The following is a 21141-nucleotide window of genomic DNA, read 5'->3' on the forward strand; positions in this document are numbered from 1 at the left end:
CTACTCTTGTTCACACCACATGAGAGCGCTGATACTGTATTTGTTTTGTCAAAGTATTCGCTCAATGTCACAGCTGCCTTTGTCAAATATCAAACCCTTTCATCAGTCTGCACTGTCAGAAAAAAGCCGATACTAATATCATTTTGTTTCGATTGGATGTAGTTGAAGCTCTTTCCAAGCAATCTGACTGACGTGAGTGCTAGACAGACGAGGAGGAAGAGGATTTCATGACTCTGCTATCAACTCAGCCCCATAAAGCTCAAATATTACTTCCTATAATAGCCTTTTGTCCAGCTTCAATCCAGTGATGTGGGCTGTAGTGAGGAAATGTGGCAGACATTCGCCTCAAACTGTCCACCAGGGGTCTCAGTTCAGTGGAGCTCTTCAGATCACAACTTTAAACAGACAGATCCTCTGACCTTTTTTAAAACCAATAAATGTGACAACATCCTGAAATGCAGCAAGTAGCAAAACATTTTCACAATGTGACTGAGCAGATGCATCAATAAGCATCGGTATGCCAGCTGCCAGTCTTACTCATTTTTTGTCATTTGCAGCTGAAAATGCTGCAGATAAATAAAACTCTAGGAAATGTATTATCAAATTATACACAACTAAGCCCTGTGGGTATTTCTGTGTATACTGTTGCATATACTGGCCCTTTTCAGAGCAGCGGAGAGAAATGTCCCTGCCATGTGACATTTTGAGGATAATTGGGTTGAAGTTTCATAAACGAGGGAGGGCCTCCGGTTAATGACCAATAGCCGCACAAAGCCCCTCTCTTTTCTGCCAATTAGACAAAAAGAAAACAAAAGTATGGACTGGTGGAGGAATTTTCTCCAGGGTTAAATCACCGAGATTGTTGAAACAGGGTTTCCCTATGCTGAGAGATGCTGGTGTTGCAGACGCTGCTGCGATCAGCATCACTGGACATTTCCTCATTCCCTTCCTGTGCAGGTAGGTATATCCTGCAGCTATACAGAGCGTGAATAGACCATTGAAGGCTGCACAAGGTGATACTGGTCAGTTAGGAGCTTGTGGCCTGCAGGACAGCACGCTCAGGTGTCCATACTGTTAATAATTAAAACCATTCACTGAGTAAACAGGGAAATCAGTTTGGATATGTTGCTATGGACGGTAAGCTCCACGTACAGAATTGTTAGTTAATGCCAATATAGTTAGGTTTGTGTGAAAGTGTCTGCAGTGTTTGCTGTGTGGATCCACACGCACAGAGATGGATGCAGGACTGAGCAGTAATCAGCTGATGTCTGAAAAGGTTTCCCCTGTTTTGCAGATTTTAAAGATGGAAATACGGAGGCAGCAAAGTCAAGGTAGGACTCAAATGTTTGCTCATCAAAGGGCTGCAGAGAATTCAGCTTGTCTGGATAACTAATTCAGTTAAAATGTTTTATATTGTGGGATACTGTGCGTGCAGTCGTGTTCATCGTCAGTATAAACTGCTGTTTAGCATTTTCAGATGTTGAACACAGGTAGGACACTAGAGGGTCACAAACTTTTACTTTGACTCAGTTTTTAACTTTCAAAATTGTAAAAAATGTCAGGTAGCACACAAAATGAAAACACTATCAAATATACATCACAAGTTTTAACAGAGCGTCAGAGCACTGTGTGTATGCTTATCAGTGAATTTTAATGATTGCAAAATATGTAGAAATGACTTTTTAGAGTCATTTCTTTCTACTTAATGAATATGCTGTTTTAGTGTAAATATAGATAACTAAGTTTACAGTCTGACTTCTGCATTCGTAAAGACAAAGTAATGAGCTGTGTTTTATTTCACTTTTTAGTATCAACCAGTAAGTGTATCCAGTAAGCTGCAGTGTGAAACATAATATTAAGTCAAGTCAAATCAGTTTTATTCATATAGCTTAATATCACAAATCACAAAATGTATAATTTTACAATCTGTACAACATACAGCAACATTTGCCCTTACACCACAGATACAAATGAGGAAAAACTCCCCCAAAAAACTTTTAACGAGAAGAAAATGGAAGAAACCTCACAGGACGTTTCTCTCTCCCGACCGTGTTTACAGAATAGATTAACAGAAATGATAGTATATACAATCCACCATGGAGACCAAGAGGCCAGACAAACACAAGAGGACAACAACATCATTCACACAGAGAGGAGGAACAAACACACACACACAGACGGTATAGAAAGCCGTGATAACATGCAAACTAGGGAGAGAGAACCCATGTGAGAGGCTGATGGATGAAGATCCAGAGCATCAACTGGATGAGGCATCAGCAGCCAGGAGTGAGAGAGAGAGAGTTAGGTGGAGAGAGAGAGTGAGAGAGTGAGAGGTCCCAGGATGGCCGATGGTCCAGCACTGAGAAACCTGAGTGCAAGACAGGAGAAGCTATTAAACTAGAATTTACACAACTGCACAAAATGCCTGAAATATATCCAATATATAATCAACAGTTAAGCTGATATCAGGTTGATGGTGATTTGATTTAGTGTTTTACACTAAAGATAAAATTTTAGAGGTAAAAATTTTGTTAGAAAAACTGAGCTTGATGATACTGAAACATGGAGTTATAATTCTCAATTTTGTCAGAAAGATGGAACAAAATACGCATAAACCTTAGAATATAATATAATATAATTTATAACAGTCAGTCAGTTTTGTTGCATTGCATTGTACAGTATTGCCGGCATCACATCCCTGTGGCTGAGTCACTTCTGACGCTGGTTGTGGATTTTAAATTGATTATTTTGATGATGATGTTTGCTCCTTGTTAATTAGGTTGATGTTTTGTGTATCCAACGTTGTCACTTGGAGTTTATTAATCATGCAGGTGCACGGCTAATCTTACAGGGGCTTAAACTTAAATAAAAAAAAAAAAAATGTGTTTGTTTCTGGTCGCGTGAGGCTTTGGTTGTCCAGGGTGAGAACAAGGGCACAGTGCTTTCGGCCTGGCTCGTGGCTAGTAGAGGTTTACCGCAAAGCCTCTTCATATCCCCTTAAAAAGGGATTATAGTTCAGGGGGTTTTTTTCTCTCCACAGACTTACCAAAGGGTTTACCAAGTGAAGTTCCCATAAGGCTTTACCAGAGAGGGTGGGATTGTGCGAGTTTGATGGAAGCAGAAAATTAGATTACTCACTTTCACTTTTCACTGTTTCTGGTGACAAAGACAGTCCCTGAGCTGCAGCTGTTCACATCATCTAAAGCTGTTACCACCTCCAACCATCGCTGAGACTGGGAATTATGGAGATGCGCTGTAAATGCAAATGTTTTGGGGGCATGTTATTTTGCTCAAAAAGCATCTGCATCACAAAGCAACGTAGGCGTACAAATGCCCCAGTTTTTATGTGTAGTAACGATGTCACAGTGAAGCACTCGCCAGCATTGTGAACACCTAATACGATGTCCCTTTTTTTTTTAAGGTATGCTGACACAGTATGGTAAACAAAGGGTAACCTGAGTGTCGCCATCCAGTACCGGTGGTGTCCAATTCTAAAGCAGCAATGACGTATCTCCTGCCTGTTTAAAAGAACAGCATTTGAGTTTTCTCTTTGCTTTGTGACAGTAAATATCTTTGACAGCAGGTCTGCAATTGAAGGAAAGTTTCTAACATGAAAGGTTTCGCTTGGAATGATCCAGAGACTCTACTTTAGTGGTTCCCACTCTTTTTGGTTGATATGGTGACCCTTTAACATGATGCAATGTCTCTGTGCTACCCCACAGGTTATAGCCAGGTCAGGCTTGACTTTTTTTTTTTTTGGCTTCCAAAGAGTGGCCATGATTGAAAAAGTTTGGGAACCACTGGTTTAACACATGCATGAAACATTTGGAGCAAGTTCTGCTGATATTAAAGCTCTTTCCACCTGGGGTTCGCTTCATTAGATCCCCAGGGCTTTAAACTCGTGGCAACAGCAACATCCAGTGGAATAATGTCTTGTTTATGTATATATATATATATATATATATATATATATATATTAATATATATATATATATTATCCCAGACTGAATCATAAACTCCTATAGAGAGTCTAAACATTGTAGTTCTGGACTTACATTTAACTTCATAGACAGATTGTCTTCAGGTCAGTGGAATCCTTTTGCCACTACAAAGCTTGCACTGGTGCACAGTAGCTGCAGAGATGCTCATTACGTTGTTGTCACTGCGTACAAGCAACTAAGATGAAGCTGTCATATGACATACAAACAGCTGGATGTTGAAGAACATTATGTACAGAGGAGAGACAGATGGCAAACTTATGTGACCTAGCAACTACCGTGAACTTCCTGGTAACCTGTTTGCAACCTGAGGTGCTTCATATCAGCCTCCATTATGAGTGGATACATCTGCCGCTTGAATATTTAAAACAGGAGATCGGGTTGCAGATTGCTGGTGAATTATTAATCCCTATAGATTAGCATGGATTAGTGTGGAGCGTTTTAGTGTGAGGGAGAGACAAACACTTAACAGAAACAGGTATGTGTGACTTTTAGCTTTATGATCTGAGCTTTATTGATCTTTGAAAACTATTTTGAATAATGAATAAATGGAAAAAGTTAGTTCTTTGTGTGTTATGGTTGCAGACTCTGGCTATAAAGTTTTTTATGATTGAAGTTCAAACCGTAGGTGAGATAACTGGTGCTGTGTAACCTAAAATGATGCTGGACTGACGCACAATTTAATGTTAAAGTCTTGTTGTATTGTACTTTTCTGTAATATCTTGTACTTGATGCTTGGTCAGTATTAGACATTAGCCACTGGAATCTATTGTGCACATAAAACAATAACCCGTCTCATATGATCTGCTGCTGCACGTCTGAGGCTTAAACTTCTGTTTAAGTTACAGGAAAACAATGTTTTTGAGCAGGTGTCTGCTGCAACCGGTCATTTGAAACAAAAAGCTGCCATAGAGGAATATGAGCTGTCTGTTACAAGAAGTTGGTGAAGGTGTCCTGGCAACATGTGACTGGGGATGTGTTTAAAGCAAGGTGTAGGTGCAGAGACAGTTATAAATGGCAAGTAAACAGGTTCGGATGCTGTTGATTAATAAGGCGAATGTGAGGCATTATTCACGGACAGTTTAAAGATGGGCCATTAGCTTCAGAACAATCAATGATGGATTATTAGACTGAAGATGAAAACATACTTGTAGGTAATTGTAATTATTATTTAAACATGTGTTATAAAAACGCAGAATTACAAAAGGTACTTTGGTACTGCTGCTACTATCACGTGTCTCTCCTAAAGGACACGGTGAAGGATATCAGTTTGAATCTCTGTGCTGCATATTTGAGCGTTTCCACAGAAAGTGGTACATCCATCTAATATCCACCTAGATGCCACTGCTCAAGCTGCACGCACACAAATTTCATAAATCTGTCCTCATGTCTGAGTTGCTCCTGAGGGTTAAACATCATTCACGTCAGCATCAATCTGTTGATCTCGACTTCCGTCCCTCAGGGTCACACAACCTCTGTGATGCATAACACGTTTATGACAAGTGGAGCAGTCACGGGATCGTACACAAACATTCCTCTCCATCATGTTTATATCTGGAGTACGTGTCGTATTGCAAAAAAAGGATGCATGCATCCCAACATGACAACATCAGTTCCTAATCCATCATGTTATTCTGTCTCAGTTGTTTTGACACTTAATGCTTTGCACCGTTGGTCTTACATGTTGTATTTGGTCACAGAAACATCACTTGTAGACTTAAAGGATGATTTATGTCGGGCTTTTGAGTCGCTCTTGATCATTAGTCCTTATAACCTTCTTATGGGCTGAAGACACGACTGAACACTTTACATAATAATCATTTCACACACATACACAGTGCGTATGGAGGTGTGGTGCCGGTTCACTGCTCATTCAGGACGCCACTTGTCAAGTTAATCTCTGTCCAATCCAATTGATTTTGAGGAGATTGCACTTCTTAGTGGGCAGTGACAAGGTTCCCGTGGAGAGAGCTAATTCAGTGTCTCTCTGTGAAGTGCCACTTGTTGCCCGTCCTCTTGAGGAAGCTTTTGCTGTTGCTATTGGTGTTTGTTATATTATGATCACCAGAGACTCTTTAGTTGTAATTTTTCTCAGCCCTGATGAGTCAGAAGAAAATAACACTTGCCATGTAAGTAGAGTCCTGTCGTCTCCACCTACATCTGTCTGTTTATGCTTTGATTTCTCCTGCTTTAAACCTGTTAAGTGGCTCCCTTGGTGGATGTAGTCATTTCCCCGAGCTAAATGAGAAGGCCTTTGGGAATAAATTCACTGCTCTGTGCTATACATACACAGCTCTACACAGTTCATGCGTTTTCCTTTTAATGACTTGCTTCTCTGTGGTGTTAACAGGGAGATGTGTGTTTTTCTGTCTTGCTGCGACAGTGTAAAAGTCTGGTTGGTCTGTTGTGAAGCTTAACTGTAACTGTAACTCATTTTACAAGAAGCTTTCTTTTTGTAGGACAAAGTATTAGAAAGGGATTAACATTTCTCTTAGTTTCTATTAACTTTCCACTCACTACAAAAGTATTTCAAGTAAGAATTAATTTTTTATTTTGTCTTTCTATATATAACATTCTATATATTTTGTATCTTTATTGCACTTAAAACTTTGCACCTAATATTGTGGTTATCCTTTAGGAGGTCACTGTATGGACTGTATCCTTACAAGTCCAGCATGCTTGGCATGGAGAACCTGGGCGATCCATCAGGTAACTGGGATATAGTGGAGACCATTGGTAAAGGAACGTATGGCAAAGTCTACAGAGTGACCAACAAGAAGGATGGGAGTCAGGCGGCAGTGAAAGTACTGGACCCGATCAATGTAAGTCAGATAAAAGCATGTTTACTGTGGAGCCTTTTGCAGGATTCAAATCCACTGTGGCCACTGCATGTAATCTATTTTCAGTTGCCTGCCAGTTGTTATATGTGCCATTAGGTCCTGGTTACAGTATCTGTTAAGGCTGACGGATTCATGTGCAGAATATACTATTGATGTGCTTAGTATTAGTATTAAATTTGGATAATGGTGCATCTAACGCTTTCCTTGACAGCATAATAACTGTCACCCTGCAGACCTCACAGCTGTAAAAAGAGAAGAGCTGACGGATGCAAAACCAGCCAGAACCTCTATATATATATATATATATATATATATATATATAAAACATATAATCCAACAGAGCATCCACTCAGTCATTTAATGCCTGAAACTATGATTACTTGACATCATCAAGGGTTGCAAAGGTTTAGACCAAAACAACTAAAAAATATTTTGTTCCTATTTAATTTTTAAAGGTCAGAATAATAAAAAATATCCAGTAAGTCATAAAACAAAGATTAGAGGAATGTCTGAAAGGAATTCATATAATTATGTCTAGCAACAGTTTTTATGCTAGTTGTCTGGCTCTGTGAATGGCAATGTCAGGATCTGTCGGTCGGTCCACCATTTTTAATCCAGACCAAAATATATCAACAACTATTAAAAAGTTGATTTAGTCCAGTCACTTCAAACTTTGTACTTTCCATCAGCCTTGGCTGCGCTTTGTGTTAATTGTGCTAATTATAATAACGCTAAACCTGCTAAACCTTAGCATTGTCCTGTGTCCTTTCATTTGCTTTCCCCTCAGAGCACTGCCGTGCATACGTACATCCATTAGAGTCCCTTGCATGGCAGTGTTGTGTTGTTTGCTTCTCTACTAGCTTGTCAGTTCTCTCGAGTGAATGCCCCCTGGAGGGTCCTCACCCCTAATTTAAGGGACATTATTGTCATATTTGTGCATCTTTGTTGTGCCTCCGTCATTTAGTAGTTTCTAGAGACTGCATGTGTCAAATTAGCTACATCTGCCACTTGTATCACAGTTTTAGAGCAACAGGGAAGCATAAGATTTGGGGACAGGGAGCTTTTGTTGTTGTTTGTTGTTGGTGCAAAGTCACATAAAAATAAAGTCTTTCTAACTTACACCTGTAACTGCTGTAACTGAGCCTGTACCTTGTTTACTGTCTAATATTTAACTCTCTTTGTGACTCAGGTCTGCTAAGCCAACCTACCCTGTATATTGTTATATGAAAATAAAATGAAAGAAATTGCCTAAATATAATTTAGACTGGATAGACAGTTGTAAGACTGAGTGTATATTCTGGTTTACTGGCTAAATTAGATCATTCGGACGCTGATCTGACATCAGCCTCCCCACTATGAGTTTTTATTGCTAGCGTTGGTGAGGGAGTCCTCCACAACCATCATTTCATTTTGACAGTTTTTTTCATGACTGTAAGAACTCATAATATTGTGACAGAAGAGAAAAGCAAAGACTAAAACCATTGTGTTTTTCTTTATAACTATGTGACTTGTCTCAGCATGCGAGCCATACAAACAGAGTAAGTTGCCAGTACTTCCTTCTCTCCATCTTGATGCAGTTGTACTTGTACTTGCTCCAGTGATATATATCAACGTCTCCCCTTTTCATTTATTTCCTGTCATGTTAAGTCTAACACACCCTTACCAGAAAGTGTAGCTCCTGCGTTGGCTGTATCCCCTCTGTATATCCGTTCATTTGTCTGTGTGATAAGGATGCTGTGGACTCCGCATTGGCACCGCATTGTGGTAGTGAGACTTGGTCTTAGGCATTCCTGTGATTGTGTCAAAGGAACAATCACCATCCTGGCAGTGCTATCCACCATGAGGCTCCCCTGATGGCCATGAAGATGAAGCTGCCTCCTCTCTCATCCCTCTCTCTGATTAGACTGCTGACACTATCACTCAGACATCCAGGAAGAGAAATTCTGCCTCTCCGACTGTTGCTCTTCCCTTCCTCTGAGATTTACTTTGATAGAAAAGCACTTCCAGAAATAGTTTAGCACCTAGTACTGTCCTTCCCTTTGTTACTGAGTTTATAACCTTATCTTTAGGAGTCTAATTATAGTCAACCTAAGAATGTCTGAACCACAATCTGAAATAATGTTTTTTAATCACATTTTTATTTCTTATTTGCATATCTACATACATCTATATCAATTCTACGTCCCAACCTGTTTTCTGTTGTTGTTTATAGGATGTGGATGAGGAGATTGAGGCTGAATACAACATCTTGAGGTCCCTCTCCAACCACCCTAATGTGGTGAAGTTTTACGGCATGTTCTACAAGTCAGACAAGTTATCAGGTGGACAACTTTGGCTGGTACTTGAGGTGAGCTCCTCATAATGTCTGAAGTCTCAGATGCATCATCCTTACAAACTACAGTATGGCATTACATTGACAGTGTGCCAGTGCTAATAATTTTGGATCTGGAGCTTGACATTTTGGATACACTTATTTGATTTCTTGCTGAGATTTAGATGAGAAGATCGATACCACTCTCATGTCTGTACATTAAACGTGAAGCTGTGGCCAGCAGCCGCTTAGCTTAGCATAAAGAAACTGGATAACAGCTAGCCGTTAAAAACTGTTAGATATATCTTTGTACAGATTTAGTACAGGTTAGCTGTTTCCCTTTGTTTCCCGTCTTTGTGCTTAGCTAACTAAGTAGCTGTCAGATGAGAGTGTATCAGTCTCCTTATCTAACTAATGCTGCATTCACATGGATTCAGGCAGACAGACTGCACCTTCCTAGCACGGGAAAAACAAAGCCCAAAAACACATGACGAGATGTTGCTATGGTAATGTCATATTGTTTACAAAGAATGGATTAAAAAGATTAAGTAACATTGTTTTGTGAGTATTATTACCGTCTCATCTCCAGATTGTCTATGTTTTCTCCTTGTGTGAGGGAGCTCCATAACATCTGGTCCTAAATACCGTTGTGGATTATGGCGAACAGTTAAAGTATTTTAACTTAGGATGGGAATGCCATCAACCATAAGTTTACCGTCGTACTCTTATCCACTAAAATGACATCCAATTGGCCATAACTCTCAGCAAGAAAACACAGGCTTATTTCTCAAAATGTCAGACTGTTCCTTTAAAGGTACCCTGTGGAGGTTTTGACCACTAGTGGCGCTTTGATAGCCGAGTTCAGGACCTCTGAATATTTGATTTGTTCATTTTACACAGGTCTGGTGTTGTGCGAATTCACAGCTATTTTCCACAGTTAGACAAACAATTGGTCAATCAGAATGGAGACATAATCTACATCAATGCAGCCATGAAAAATAATGACAGAAAAATGGCAACACGCTTGGGTGAGATCGACACAGGCTAACATGAACATAATGTTTGTGAATATTAGGCCAGCGTTAGAGGGCGATGTTTAGATGAGTGCGTTTTACTTTTCTTATGTTCATATTTTCTCATGTTCTGAGGATACTTTTCCTTCCCTCTCCTCATTTGCTAGCTAAGCCTGCACTTTCAGTTTCTTCAAAGTTATGTTAGCTATTTCACATCAGCTAAAATGTGTCAAGAAATCTAGCAATGTGCTAGCAAGTGGCGGGAAAGACAAAGGCTCCTATCTGAAGAATGTGGATGTAAATGATCCACGTTTCATAATGTAACAACAAAAAAAAAATGCTTTGCAAATTACTCACATGGTGTTTTGGTGAGTAACACTGAAAGAAAACATGAATGTGTTTCTTTCTCCAGAGGGTAGCTTTAACTCTTGCCATCCAAACTGTATACTAAAAGATACTTTTTTGTCTATTAGCCCAAATAATATTCTTAACTTTTGAAAGTTTAAGTGAAACCCTTTAATATTTAAAGATACAATGTGTAACATTTAGGAGGATCTATTAGCAGAAATTAAATATAATATTAGGTTTTCATTTGTGAATATAGGAATTGTTGTGTTTTTGTTACTACAGAATGAGCACTAAAGTCAACGGGTCAACTTCCATGTGTCTGCCATGTTGAACCACCATGTTTCTACAGTAGCCCAGAAGGCTCTAGATAGGGACGTTTGTGTTTTCCTGCGTTTTGCGGCCACCTTCTTCTGCGCTAGATGCCACTAAATCCTTCACACTGGACCTTTAAGTTATATTAAAATGTACCCTTAGTTTGTCACAGCGACATACCTACATGAATGTTGATGCTTTCATGCTGCCATGTGATGCTGCATTGCTTCCTCTGACTTGTGTGTGTGGGCTAGCTCTCCCCATGAATCATAATCTAGAGTGGTGAGTGATGGACGAGTCACTGGAGTTTCTCTGTCTCCCTCCCAGCTGTGCAACGGCGGCTCTGTCACAGAACTCATCAAAGGCCTGCTCATCCGAGGCCAGCGTCTGCAGGAGCCCGTTATCGCATACATCTTATACAGTGCCCTCTTGGTAAGATGGCCTGCTGCAAAGCTGCTAATGTTCTGGAGGATGTGGGATGCAAACACGCAGAGAGCGTGCTGGGGATTTATTTTCAGCAGGGGAAGTGTGGCAGGCGGTAATGAATGTCTCTCCCTCTGAACAGCTGTGGGAGTTCTTTTAGATAGTTTTGTACTGCTCAACCTTTTAATGCATCACATTCTAATTCACACTAATGACAAATGAGTAATAATGTGATTCATGCCGACCACCTTGTGTTTTCTGTCCTTTAACTTAAAAAAGGGTCTTCAGCATTTGCACAACAACCAGATTATCCATCGTGACGTCAAAGGCAACAACATCCTCCTGACAGCTGAGGGAGGAGTCAAACTGGTTGACTTTGGTAATGGTCTTTAAATTAGGCAATTCAACCAATTCATGGATTGATAGAAAGAGATGAATGCGTTAAGGTCTGAGAATTGTGTGGTTTTCTCTGATTGTGTATGGGAAGTGTCAGCAGCACGTCCCTGACTCCCTGTGATATTGTTTGTGAAGGCAAACACAAGCACAGGATAAACCATTCTTCGTGCTCCACACTTTAGTCCCTTGCTCACCATAACATCTTTTTATTTCATGGACCCCAGCCTTAACCCGAGGCTATTATTGCTCATTTAAATTGCATTATTTGATCCTTTGCATATTAAAAGAAAGCTGTTATGGCAAATGACTTTGAGTCACCCCTAGGCATGTTTATGTCCTCTGTGTCATGGAGATGAAGTGGACTCATGCTGATAAAAATCTGTCCTACATAATTTGAAATGATTATAGCCCATTATTATTACTGCTTGGCAGGTTGCCACACTAAATTATATCCAAGGATTTATTGATTAATTCAAACATTTAGTCTCCATCATAAATTATATTTTTATATGGAAAAAAAATCACACTAATAAACATACTAATGTGATTAAATGTCGTTTTCGTTGTTGTTGTTTTTAGGTGTTTCGGCTCAACTGACCAGTGCCCGGCTGAGGAGGAACACATCAGTCGGAACTCCGTTTTGGATGGCTCCTGAGGTCAGAGTCCACGCTTCACTTAACGCACAAATGATCATCTGTAGTAATGCAGTAGTGAAATAGCACACATGTTTTACTGCCTAATGGAACATTTTAAAAGAGCAAAGTCTGTTTTATGTGCCACAAAGAGAGCAGGAGAGAGGCTCAGTTATTTCTGCGAGACTCTCCCCGGTGTCATTGTGTATTCCCCTCCACGGTGCAGCTCTTGAGGTCGCCTCAAGGTTAATAGCTGGGAGGCTGTGGCCCCTCGGCTTACTCCTTGGCAGAAATGAGGTGCGGTGATTGGGCTGGTAGGGAGGGACCTCAGGGGCAATTAGAATAAACTCAGCTGTAAAATGTAGTGTCAGTTATAATTATTGACTGTGGAAAAAGAAAGCCAGTGGCAACTGAGCTGACCTACCTTTCATTGTTTGAATAGTCCATAAATATAGATGTGTGAGATTTTAGGCAGTATATAAGAAAGTGATATAACAAGGAAGTAAAATTCAGCTTTATGAGCCTTTTAAACATAATCTATTTCAAATTATTACCCAGTTTCTCTAAGGTGATGTTAATAAAGGGCTTTATTTCAAGAATTTGACACAGTGTTCAGGTAAAAAGTGAATGAATCTCACCTCACTGGCTGATTTCTGCCTGTGTTATGAGAAAAACTGGATTCTAGGACTCAGTAACAGTTTTAGTAATTGCTCAGATGGTCACTGTTGTGTTATATTGCCAGGTCATAGCTTGTGAACAGCAGTACGACTACTCATACGACGCCCGCTGTGATGTTTGGTCGCTCGGCATCACAGCCATCGAGCTGGCAGACGGAGATCCCCCGCTGGCTGAGATGCATCCAGTTAAAGCCCTCTTCAAGATCCCACGGTGAGTCCACTAGAGGGCGCTCCTACCACACAGCTGGGAGCTGCCCACACAAGGACACTCAAATACTGCTTTCCATTATGTCAGGAGGACAATGGCAAACTGAATGTGACAGTAGAGGTGATGAAAAGAAAAGAGAAAAAAACAGCAGCTTTCTTGACAAATTAATTTATTTCTATTATGACTTGAAATTTAGAAAAGAGTTCAACTGGATATTTGTGGTTTGATCCATGTTTCTTGTTGCCAATGCATTTTCATGTTTCCAATCTAAAAGGCAGCATCTGCTGAATAATCAGTGTTTAAATTCTTCATCATCATCAAAAAAAAAAAAAATGTAGTAGTGTTTGGCCTTAAAATTAATGCAGTGATTCAATCTGTAAAAATATTCACTGCTGGAGACAGTGTGCGTCTGATGATCATTTGAGAGCTTAGTGGCTACACGCCGTTGACCTTTTGTTATCAGCACAATCTCGCAATTATCTCTCAGTTAGGTAGAGATATGCCCTTCTGATTGCAATTTGCATTGGTGATTAGCTCCATTCACATTGAGATGAGGCTGTCACCTCCTCCCCGTCACAATGTTATCTCCTCCCTGCCAAGCCAGAGGAGGAATATGGATAGCTCGTGTGGCAGGAATTATGGAACTAACGCAGCATTTCATCAGCACCAAATTCAACCAGAATTTAAAATAATTACAAGAGCAATGACGGCTATGAGCAGGATGCCTCAGTAAAATGAATGAATCTGATTCACAATTAGGTTTTTTTACACAGACTTGCACCTAAACACGTAATTTTTCTGGTGGAGTATGTGCAGCTTAGGAATTGTGTGTTTGGGAAAATTTTAAAAGAGCAACCTGGAACTGGATGAGTTGAGTTTCTGTCAAGTAGCAAGCATGTTTCCTTATCGAACAGCAGCCTTAATAGGAGGCGGCATATGCATTTCCCATGTCAGTGTCCAGTCCTATTTCACTCCTGCAGATTTCTAAGACTCTTTGACTTTGGGAATAACCAGGATGTTGATAGAATTGGACATATATCTTTAGCTCACATGCCTCCACCTCTGTTCCAATCAAAATAGATATTTTGCCCCTTTGGTATGAATTGGGACCTTAAAGGCTTTGGCAACGGCGGTGGTATAAATCACAGCAAATGTGTTGAACCATGAAATCATTCTGTTAACATGTCATTTATCTCCAATATATTTTCCCATCACTGCAGCAGCACGGCAGACAAAATCACGAGGAAACGTGGTGTAAATTATGACTCCTGCATGAATTACTTTCTAAATAGGGAAATGTGTTTCACCTTTGGGTCTTTAGTGGCGGTGAGAGTGATTCATGATGAAATCAAAGAGATTTATCTTCACAGGTTTTGATGATTGCAAAGTTCTAGATTTTTTCTGTTTAATACGTCACAAACCATTACCAGAGGAGCCTTTTCTGAGGTATTGTCCTTGGGTAGTACATGTTTTATTAAACCATACAAGCACTAAAACATGCAATAAGCATTTTCATCATTCTGATATTTTACAGTTGCAACCAGTAATGTGTTTTCAGGCTAAAGGGTTCACTGTCATGTAGTTAATCTCGGTTGTATCATCTATCTCATCGTCCCTCCTCTCTAAAACACATCTAGATAGTAAACAAGAAATAAACAGTATAAAAGCAAGATAATATTCAATATACGATAAAGATACACCCCGGTTGTGGTTCATGTTATACATTTTATTTCATGTTTAAGCAGCATGTAGTCAGCTCTCTCTCTTGGTACTAATTCACCTGTGTGTGATGCTGTTTGAATGCCACTGTAAGCTTTACGTGGACAGTCTCTCTTGTCAAGCTACAGATTTAAAGGACCAAATGAACAGACAGTGCTATCACCAGTTTGACTGCAGGGGCTAACAGCAGATAGCCATTATGTCACAGTGTTGGTTGTGCTACAAGAAACCTGCACAGGTGGAAATGATTCTCATTCAAGGAGGCAGCTATAAACGATAAGAGGAGTGCTGATATCTGTCAGAGGAGACACTGATGAGCTCCATGAATTAGGGTCACCTTGGTGCGTGGTTTGTTTGTGCTTCAGAAATATCTGATACTTGATGAGTTTTGACATATTGTTGATCCATGCATATGTTTAAATTATTCTGCTATTTCATGTAGCTTCAGTTTTCCTTTTAAGTTGAATCCAAGGCTTTGGGAGTGTGTTTTTTTTTTTTTTTTTGTTACGACAGATATGTGATGTCCATGGTGACCATGAATGAAGGTAATGGAGCATGTCAGAGGGTGAAGTTGTAAAAATCATCAACTGCTAAATTAATTACAGACAAAGATGACAAAGATGGTCTGTGATATTTAATATGCAGGAAGGTTTATTGCTTGCGCCAATGCCCTAAATGCTGCACAGGACATGTAAAGTGTCCATGTAAAGTCAAACAAGTGTAAGTGTGTGTAAAAACGTGTTGTAAAGGTTAGAGGCAAAGACGTCCAAGGTTGTGTTTATTCGGCCAGATCCCTGTGGATATTAGCCACATATTTAACAGTATGTGTATCTGTGGAGTGGAGACCAGAACGAGTGAGATGGAAGGCAGAAGTAAATGATGGCTTGTCAGATGCAAGAAAGGCTAATCAAATCATGTGGCTTGGGGAGAGAAATCCAGACTAGTGTGCTGTAAGAGACAACCCTTCATGGAAAAAGCTAAAATCTGTGGAGCAGAACAGCCAAGGGTGAGGGATATCAGCACAGTCTCTGGTGTTTCTGACACAGAGTGAAATCTTTCAAGAGGTGAAACATCAAATTTGTAGTAAACTAAAGTTATGTCTTGCCTGTGTGTTAAATAATACATTGAACCCATGCATTACTAATAACTTTCGCTGATCAGGATAATTTCCAATATGTTTTCGATATTTCAGTCAGGACTATAGACTGTATATGGTCAGGACCAAAGTGGTGGACTGACCTCTAGATCCATTCCTCTAGCATGGTAATAATAATTGCAGATTAGTGTATATTTGCTTTAAATGTTTTTGTTCAAAAATCACCAACAACAGTAAAACATTTTACTTCTGATTGATAACTTGTTGGCAAGTTATCTCATTCTGAAATCCAGCCATCATTTAAAACATCACTTTGATTTTGGTTGAGATAGAGTGAAGTAACGCCTTAAAGTCACAGATTTCCCATCACCAGACACTCATGCAGTCTTGACCCCTGACAAGAGGTCATTGGCTGGCAGGCTGGTTTTCCAATCATGAGTAAAGGCTTTAACATCTCCTCGTTTGATGCTCTTATTTCACTGCTCTGTGTGGTGTCCAGGACTGCAGCATTTGGCGATGTGGCAGCCAAAGACATGATAAATGTAGTAGTAGTTCTCCGTGTTCATGCATGTATGCGCAAAGAAGTGCTGGTGCTATGGCTGCGGTGATGGATGAGCTGAAATTCTAAGCCGGTGGTCCATTCGCTGAATAAGACTTTATTTTGGACCCTTGTGCTCATTCTCTGTTAAGCCTTTATAAAGGCCACTCTGTCTCAGCTGTAAGACACCAATTCTTACTTTTGTGTGTCCTTTAACCAAGAAAATATATGAATCTTTTATCAGTTATTATGAATCTTCAGTGTTTTGAGTTGTCAAATTTGAAGTACATCACTGTTTACATTAGTCATCAGCAAATGTACCAAGAAAGTTATACAAGGAAGCTTAATGATACATCTACAGTATATTTATATTTCAGTATATTTTATTTTAGAATCCTTCATTACTTTGCTAGACAGGAACAACTCAACATTGCTTGCTTTATAATGTCTGCTACAGTAATCTGTGGAGATCTGGCAAAGAAACATATTTTTATATCTTGGTGATAATTTAATTATTATAATTATTCAAACCTTCTACAGAGTTTGTCTCAGTCTGAAAATAGAGAGCTGTGTGGAAAGACTGTAAGTAAGTCTTGAGTGACAATGCATAGCGTTGCAGTGAAGAATTTCCTGAATGAAAAATAACAATGTTTTACATCATGTGGGAAAATGGAGGAATTATAAATTCTGCATATGAAGTATCTTATTCAAATATTGCATTGGCCTGATTTTTGTCTTCCTCCGTGGCTTAGTTACAGCCGCCAAGCGCTGTTGACACCTCTGTGATTTTGCCTCAATCCAGTCTGAGGCACGTCTGACAGTACAAGCTCTGCCTGGACCTGGATTTGAATAAGCCATTTGTGTTTACAATGTGAGCCAGCACTCTCACAAATACTGAAAGAAAAAAATGCCTGAATTTGCTAAGCACAATGAGTGCACTTGACAGTGTTATCAGCAGTGTGCTGCTATATTGACTCTGTAATGTATAAGCAATATGGTACAACATCAAGGCGAGAATGTGTCTTCAGGCTCATATTAGAGGTTGCATTGAAGCAGTCAGTTACTGGCTTTGATCTGCACTTTGGAAAGGATTGCCTGTCTGAATCCTTATCAAAGACTCGACTAACTTAGTGCTGTGGAAAATGACAGATTTTTTACCCCAACATCCTCCCATCCCTTCCAAAAAAAGAGAAAAATATGTAAAAAATGTGTCAGATATCTTGTCGTTTAATGTGTAGCTTTGGTTTGTTTGTGATAAACAAAATGAAAACATTTTTTTAAATCCAAATAAATGCATGTTCCCCCCCTTTTTTTTACTCTTGAGATTTCATATTCTACTTGTCTGACAGCGTAGTGAAACAACACGTGTGAACTCATTAACACAGTTAATAAATGTCTCGACCAGGTCTGTCACTGTTTGCCTGACAGTGACAAAAGGCTCAGCCTCCAGCTGTCAGACTGGCAGCTCCCTGTGAAGATGACTGTACTCAGGCCCGTCCAGCCTTGGCTCCTCATACAGACCTGCCTCCTGTCATCGAGCGCGCTTGAAAAGTATTAGCCTCATTATAGATGGCCTCCGTAAATGCTGCTGACAGAGGTATAACTAGCTCCCATAACTTTTGGCTCCCAATGGCAGATGCTTGCTGCCAGACAGTGGAGGAGCTGTTATCATTTGTCACTTTTTCTGTGGCTGCCATAGACCTGGACCCCGACCAGCTCGTCCTCGGACCAGAAACTCTCGCAGGAGTCTGACGGTCACACTCTGCCTGCCAGTGATCATTTGTCAGCTAACTCTGGAGACAAGCTGAAAGGCTTTCAATTTTCAGCGATGATCATCATGATGTCATTTGAATTCATTTGATAAAGTCACTGTTGATGTTGACTTCTGTATGTGTGTGTTTTGTTTCAGAAATCCCTCCCCTACGTTAAGAAATCCAGAGCAGTGGTGCAGAAGTTTTAGCCATTTCATCGGCCAGTAAGTGTCCTCTAACTTCAACCTGTTAACCTTTGTCCTCCTTCTGTTTTAATACTTTTTGGAAAGGCAGTTATTTTCCAGAAAGGGTTGTGGGAGCTCACAGTAGATTATGTTCCACTAAGAATCTATTGGGAAGAAATGAGGCTGATTCAGACAATATATCGACCAATATTTCTTTATTTTTACATGGATATAACATAAATAGATTTCTTTTGCTAAGAATCCCTCTAATTTATTTAATTAAGAGTTTGGTTTGGTTAATAAATAATGATATTGTAAGGGATGGGGGTATTTACAGCATAATGTAACTTTAACATATGTTAATGAGGTAAACTGAAGTCCATCTATACTTGTGAATATACTCATGCACTCATCAAATAAACATAAAAAGGCAGCCTGTACATATTCCTTTAATTCACTTATTTATTATTATTTACCAATGTATTTTTGTATATCTGACCACACGTCATTATTGATTTCATTATGAATAAAATTTCTACAGTGATATTCACAATATTGACAATATTATCAGTCAATATAAAGATCGGCCTCTAGTTCTGAGCCTAGTTTTCTTGATCTGTGACACTGTTTAAGGGTTAAATCTGTTGGCAAGACATGTGAGTGAAAGTAATGTCGTTAAAATACAGGACATAAGACTATAAACATTCATATTACTTTCTCTGTATCATTTCTATGAGCAGCTACTCTTGAAAATGGCATGAGCCAATTAAAAAACACTAAAGCATCTGTCCAGTATGAAATGATATCTGAACATTAGCTATAGCACATTGTCAGCAGATGGGAGTGTGCATGTAAACATGGAGGGGATTGAAATTGATATTTTATAGCCAGATTCTATCAAGCCTTCTTGTCTTTTCTGTTCATTGACTTTAATTTGTGTAAATCTGCCACAGAGGAACAAACTAATTCACCTGAGTTATCAGGTCTATGTGAGGCCCAGATAACTTATCATTTGCTCCACTGTGCAAAGCTAATAATGTCAGGGGTGGCTTGTAATGGTTGCTCAGAATATACAACCTTAATATCTACAGCGCAGAGGTGTGTGAGTCTGAACCATAATGAGAAAATAAAATTCAATTTGTTTGGAGAATTATTTGTATAGGAACAGGTTTGGAGGTGCAGATGCAATAACTGCAAAGGGGCCAGTTGAAAAAAACAAACAGACCATCTGCCTTAAAGGTCTTTTTTTGTGTCACTTGAGTTATTGATCGGTATCATATTACCCCTTAAACCAAGCCAACACACATTGTTGTGATGCTAGTTGTTACTTTTTACAAGTGTAGTTGCGATGGTTTTCACTGGATACGTTTTGGATTCCAGCTCTGTAATCTGGGTTAATGGATTGTGTGATATCATATCAGAAATAATCTTCCCAAACAAATCCCAGCTGAGTTCAATGTGGGGAGGCTGGACAATGTTATCAAGCTTTGCAGGCTGTTTGTGAAGCCCTTTCAGCCTTATACATGTATGTATGTGTGTGTGTGTGTGTGTGTGTGTGCAAGGGAACCTGAGGTAGGGGGGTGTTATTCAGGATAATGAATCCATCACCAGTGTCTGCACTTGTGCAGCCAAAGAGCTGACTTCTGTGACAAAGTGGCCTGCCGTTCAGCATCCCGGCAGCACAGCCCTGCTAATAGCAGCAACCTCTGCTTAATGTCCTGACGCTAATGAATTCATGGAATTAACTTTCGGAGCCGAACAAACTGATAAAAGAAACAGAATTTCAGAGTAGATTAGGTGGTAGGAATTAGATTGGTGTTTTTCTCTATCTCTCCCCTGCCTGGAGTTGTTGGTGTTGTAGTGTGCACACACGCACACAACCACACACACGGCGAGACAGTGAAAGTCTTAAACTGAACAAGTAATTGAACAGTACAAATGTAGATTGTTGATGGATGCATCGTTAAGTTCAGGTGTGGATTTACAAGTCTTTTAATTTCATAGTTTTCCTCTCACAATATATCAAAACTGTCAGAAATAAAAGCTACATTTATTCTCCTGTATGTGTGTGTGTTTGTGTGTGTGTGTGTGTGTGTGTGTGTGCTGCTTAACAGTAAATATTTTGAGAGTACTTGTATCAGCAGCTAACTGATGCTGAATTGTAGCCACAGGCCAGTATCACAGAGTAACATCACCTATTGGCAAACACTGCACATCACAGATAGGACTTACTGCTGTGCCATAGCAGGGCTTCTTGTTTGGACTCAGGGGGGCCATGGTGATAGTGACCATGTGGTACTCAGACACAGCATGACAGATTAGTGACCCAGACTTTAAAACACTTGTAAGGAGCAGCCTTGGTAGTGTCTGAACAGATCCTGACAAATCAGCCGTCCACAATGCTCAGGTGATTGCTTTGCTGTTTAATTCGCTCTGATTTCAAGAGGCTTTGTCTGTCTGAAGTGGTCAAAGTTTCCTCTGTGTTTTTGTTTCTGATTGTAAGGTGTCTGATAAAGGATTTTGAGGCACGTCCATCTGTGACCCACCTCCTGGAGCATCCCTTCATCAAGCAGGTACACGGCAAAGATGTGGCACTCCAACAGCAGCTGGCTGCTCTCATTCAGGAGCAGCAGGAAGCCGGCTGCAAAACCAAAACCAAGTAAGTAACGTTGGGTTATTTTTATTTCATTCTAA

At 39.8% G+C, this 21141-nt stretch overlaps 1 protein-coding gene across 2 annotated transcripts in view; it reads left to right on the plus strand.

Moving 5' to 3' along the window:
* Window positions 1–890: 890 nt before the first annotated feature.
* Window positions 891–21141, plus strand: part of myo3b (myosin IIIB) — a 62128-nt gene continuing 41877 nt past the window's right edge. Inside the window, exons 1-10 of one of the 2 annotated variants that reach the window (XM_035676692.1) lie at window positions 891–957; window positions 1295–1331; window positions 6637–6820; window positions 9051–9185; window positions 11150–11254; window positions 11525–11624; window positions 12221–12297; window positions 13016–13161; window positions 18421–18486; window positions 20951–21106. In XM_035676692.1, the coding sequence (XP_035532585.1) occupies window positions 891–957; window positions 1295–1331; window positions 6637–6820; window positions 9051–9185; window positions 11150–11254; window positions 11525–11624; window positions 12221–12297; window positions 13016–13161; window positions 18421–18486; window positions 20951–21106 (1073 nt within the window). Of the gene's footprint in view, window positions 958–1294; window positions 1332–6636; window positions 6821–8355; window positions 8377–9050; window positions 9186–11149; window positions 11255–11524; window positions 11625–12220; window positions 12298–13015; window positions 13162–18420; window positions 18487–20950; window positions 21107–21141 lie in introns of those variants that run through there. The other variant, XM_035676694.1, reaches the window with a different exon arrangement.

This window comes from Morone saxatilis, unplaced genomic scaffold (genome assembly GCF_004916995.1).
Source record: "Morone saxatilis isolate NCDOM2014 unplaced genomic scaffold, NCSU_SB_2.0 Contig5, whole genome shotgun sequence".
Lineage (NCBI taxonomy): Eukaryota > Metazoa > Chordata > Actinopteri > Moronidae > Morone > Morone saxatilis.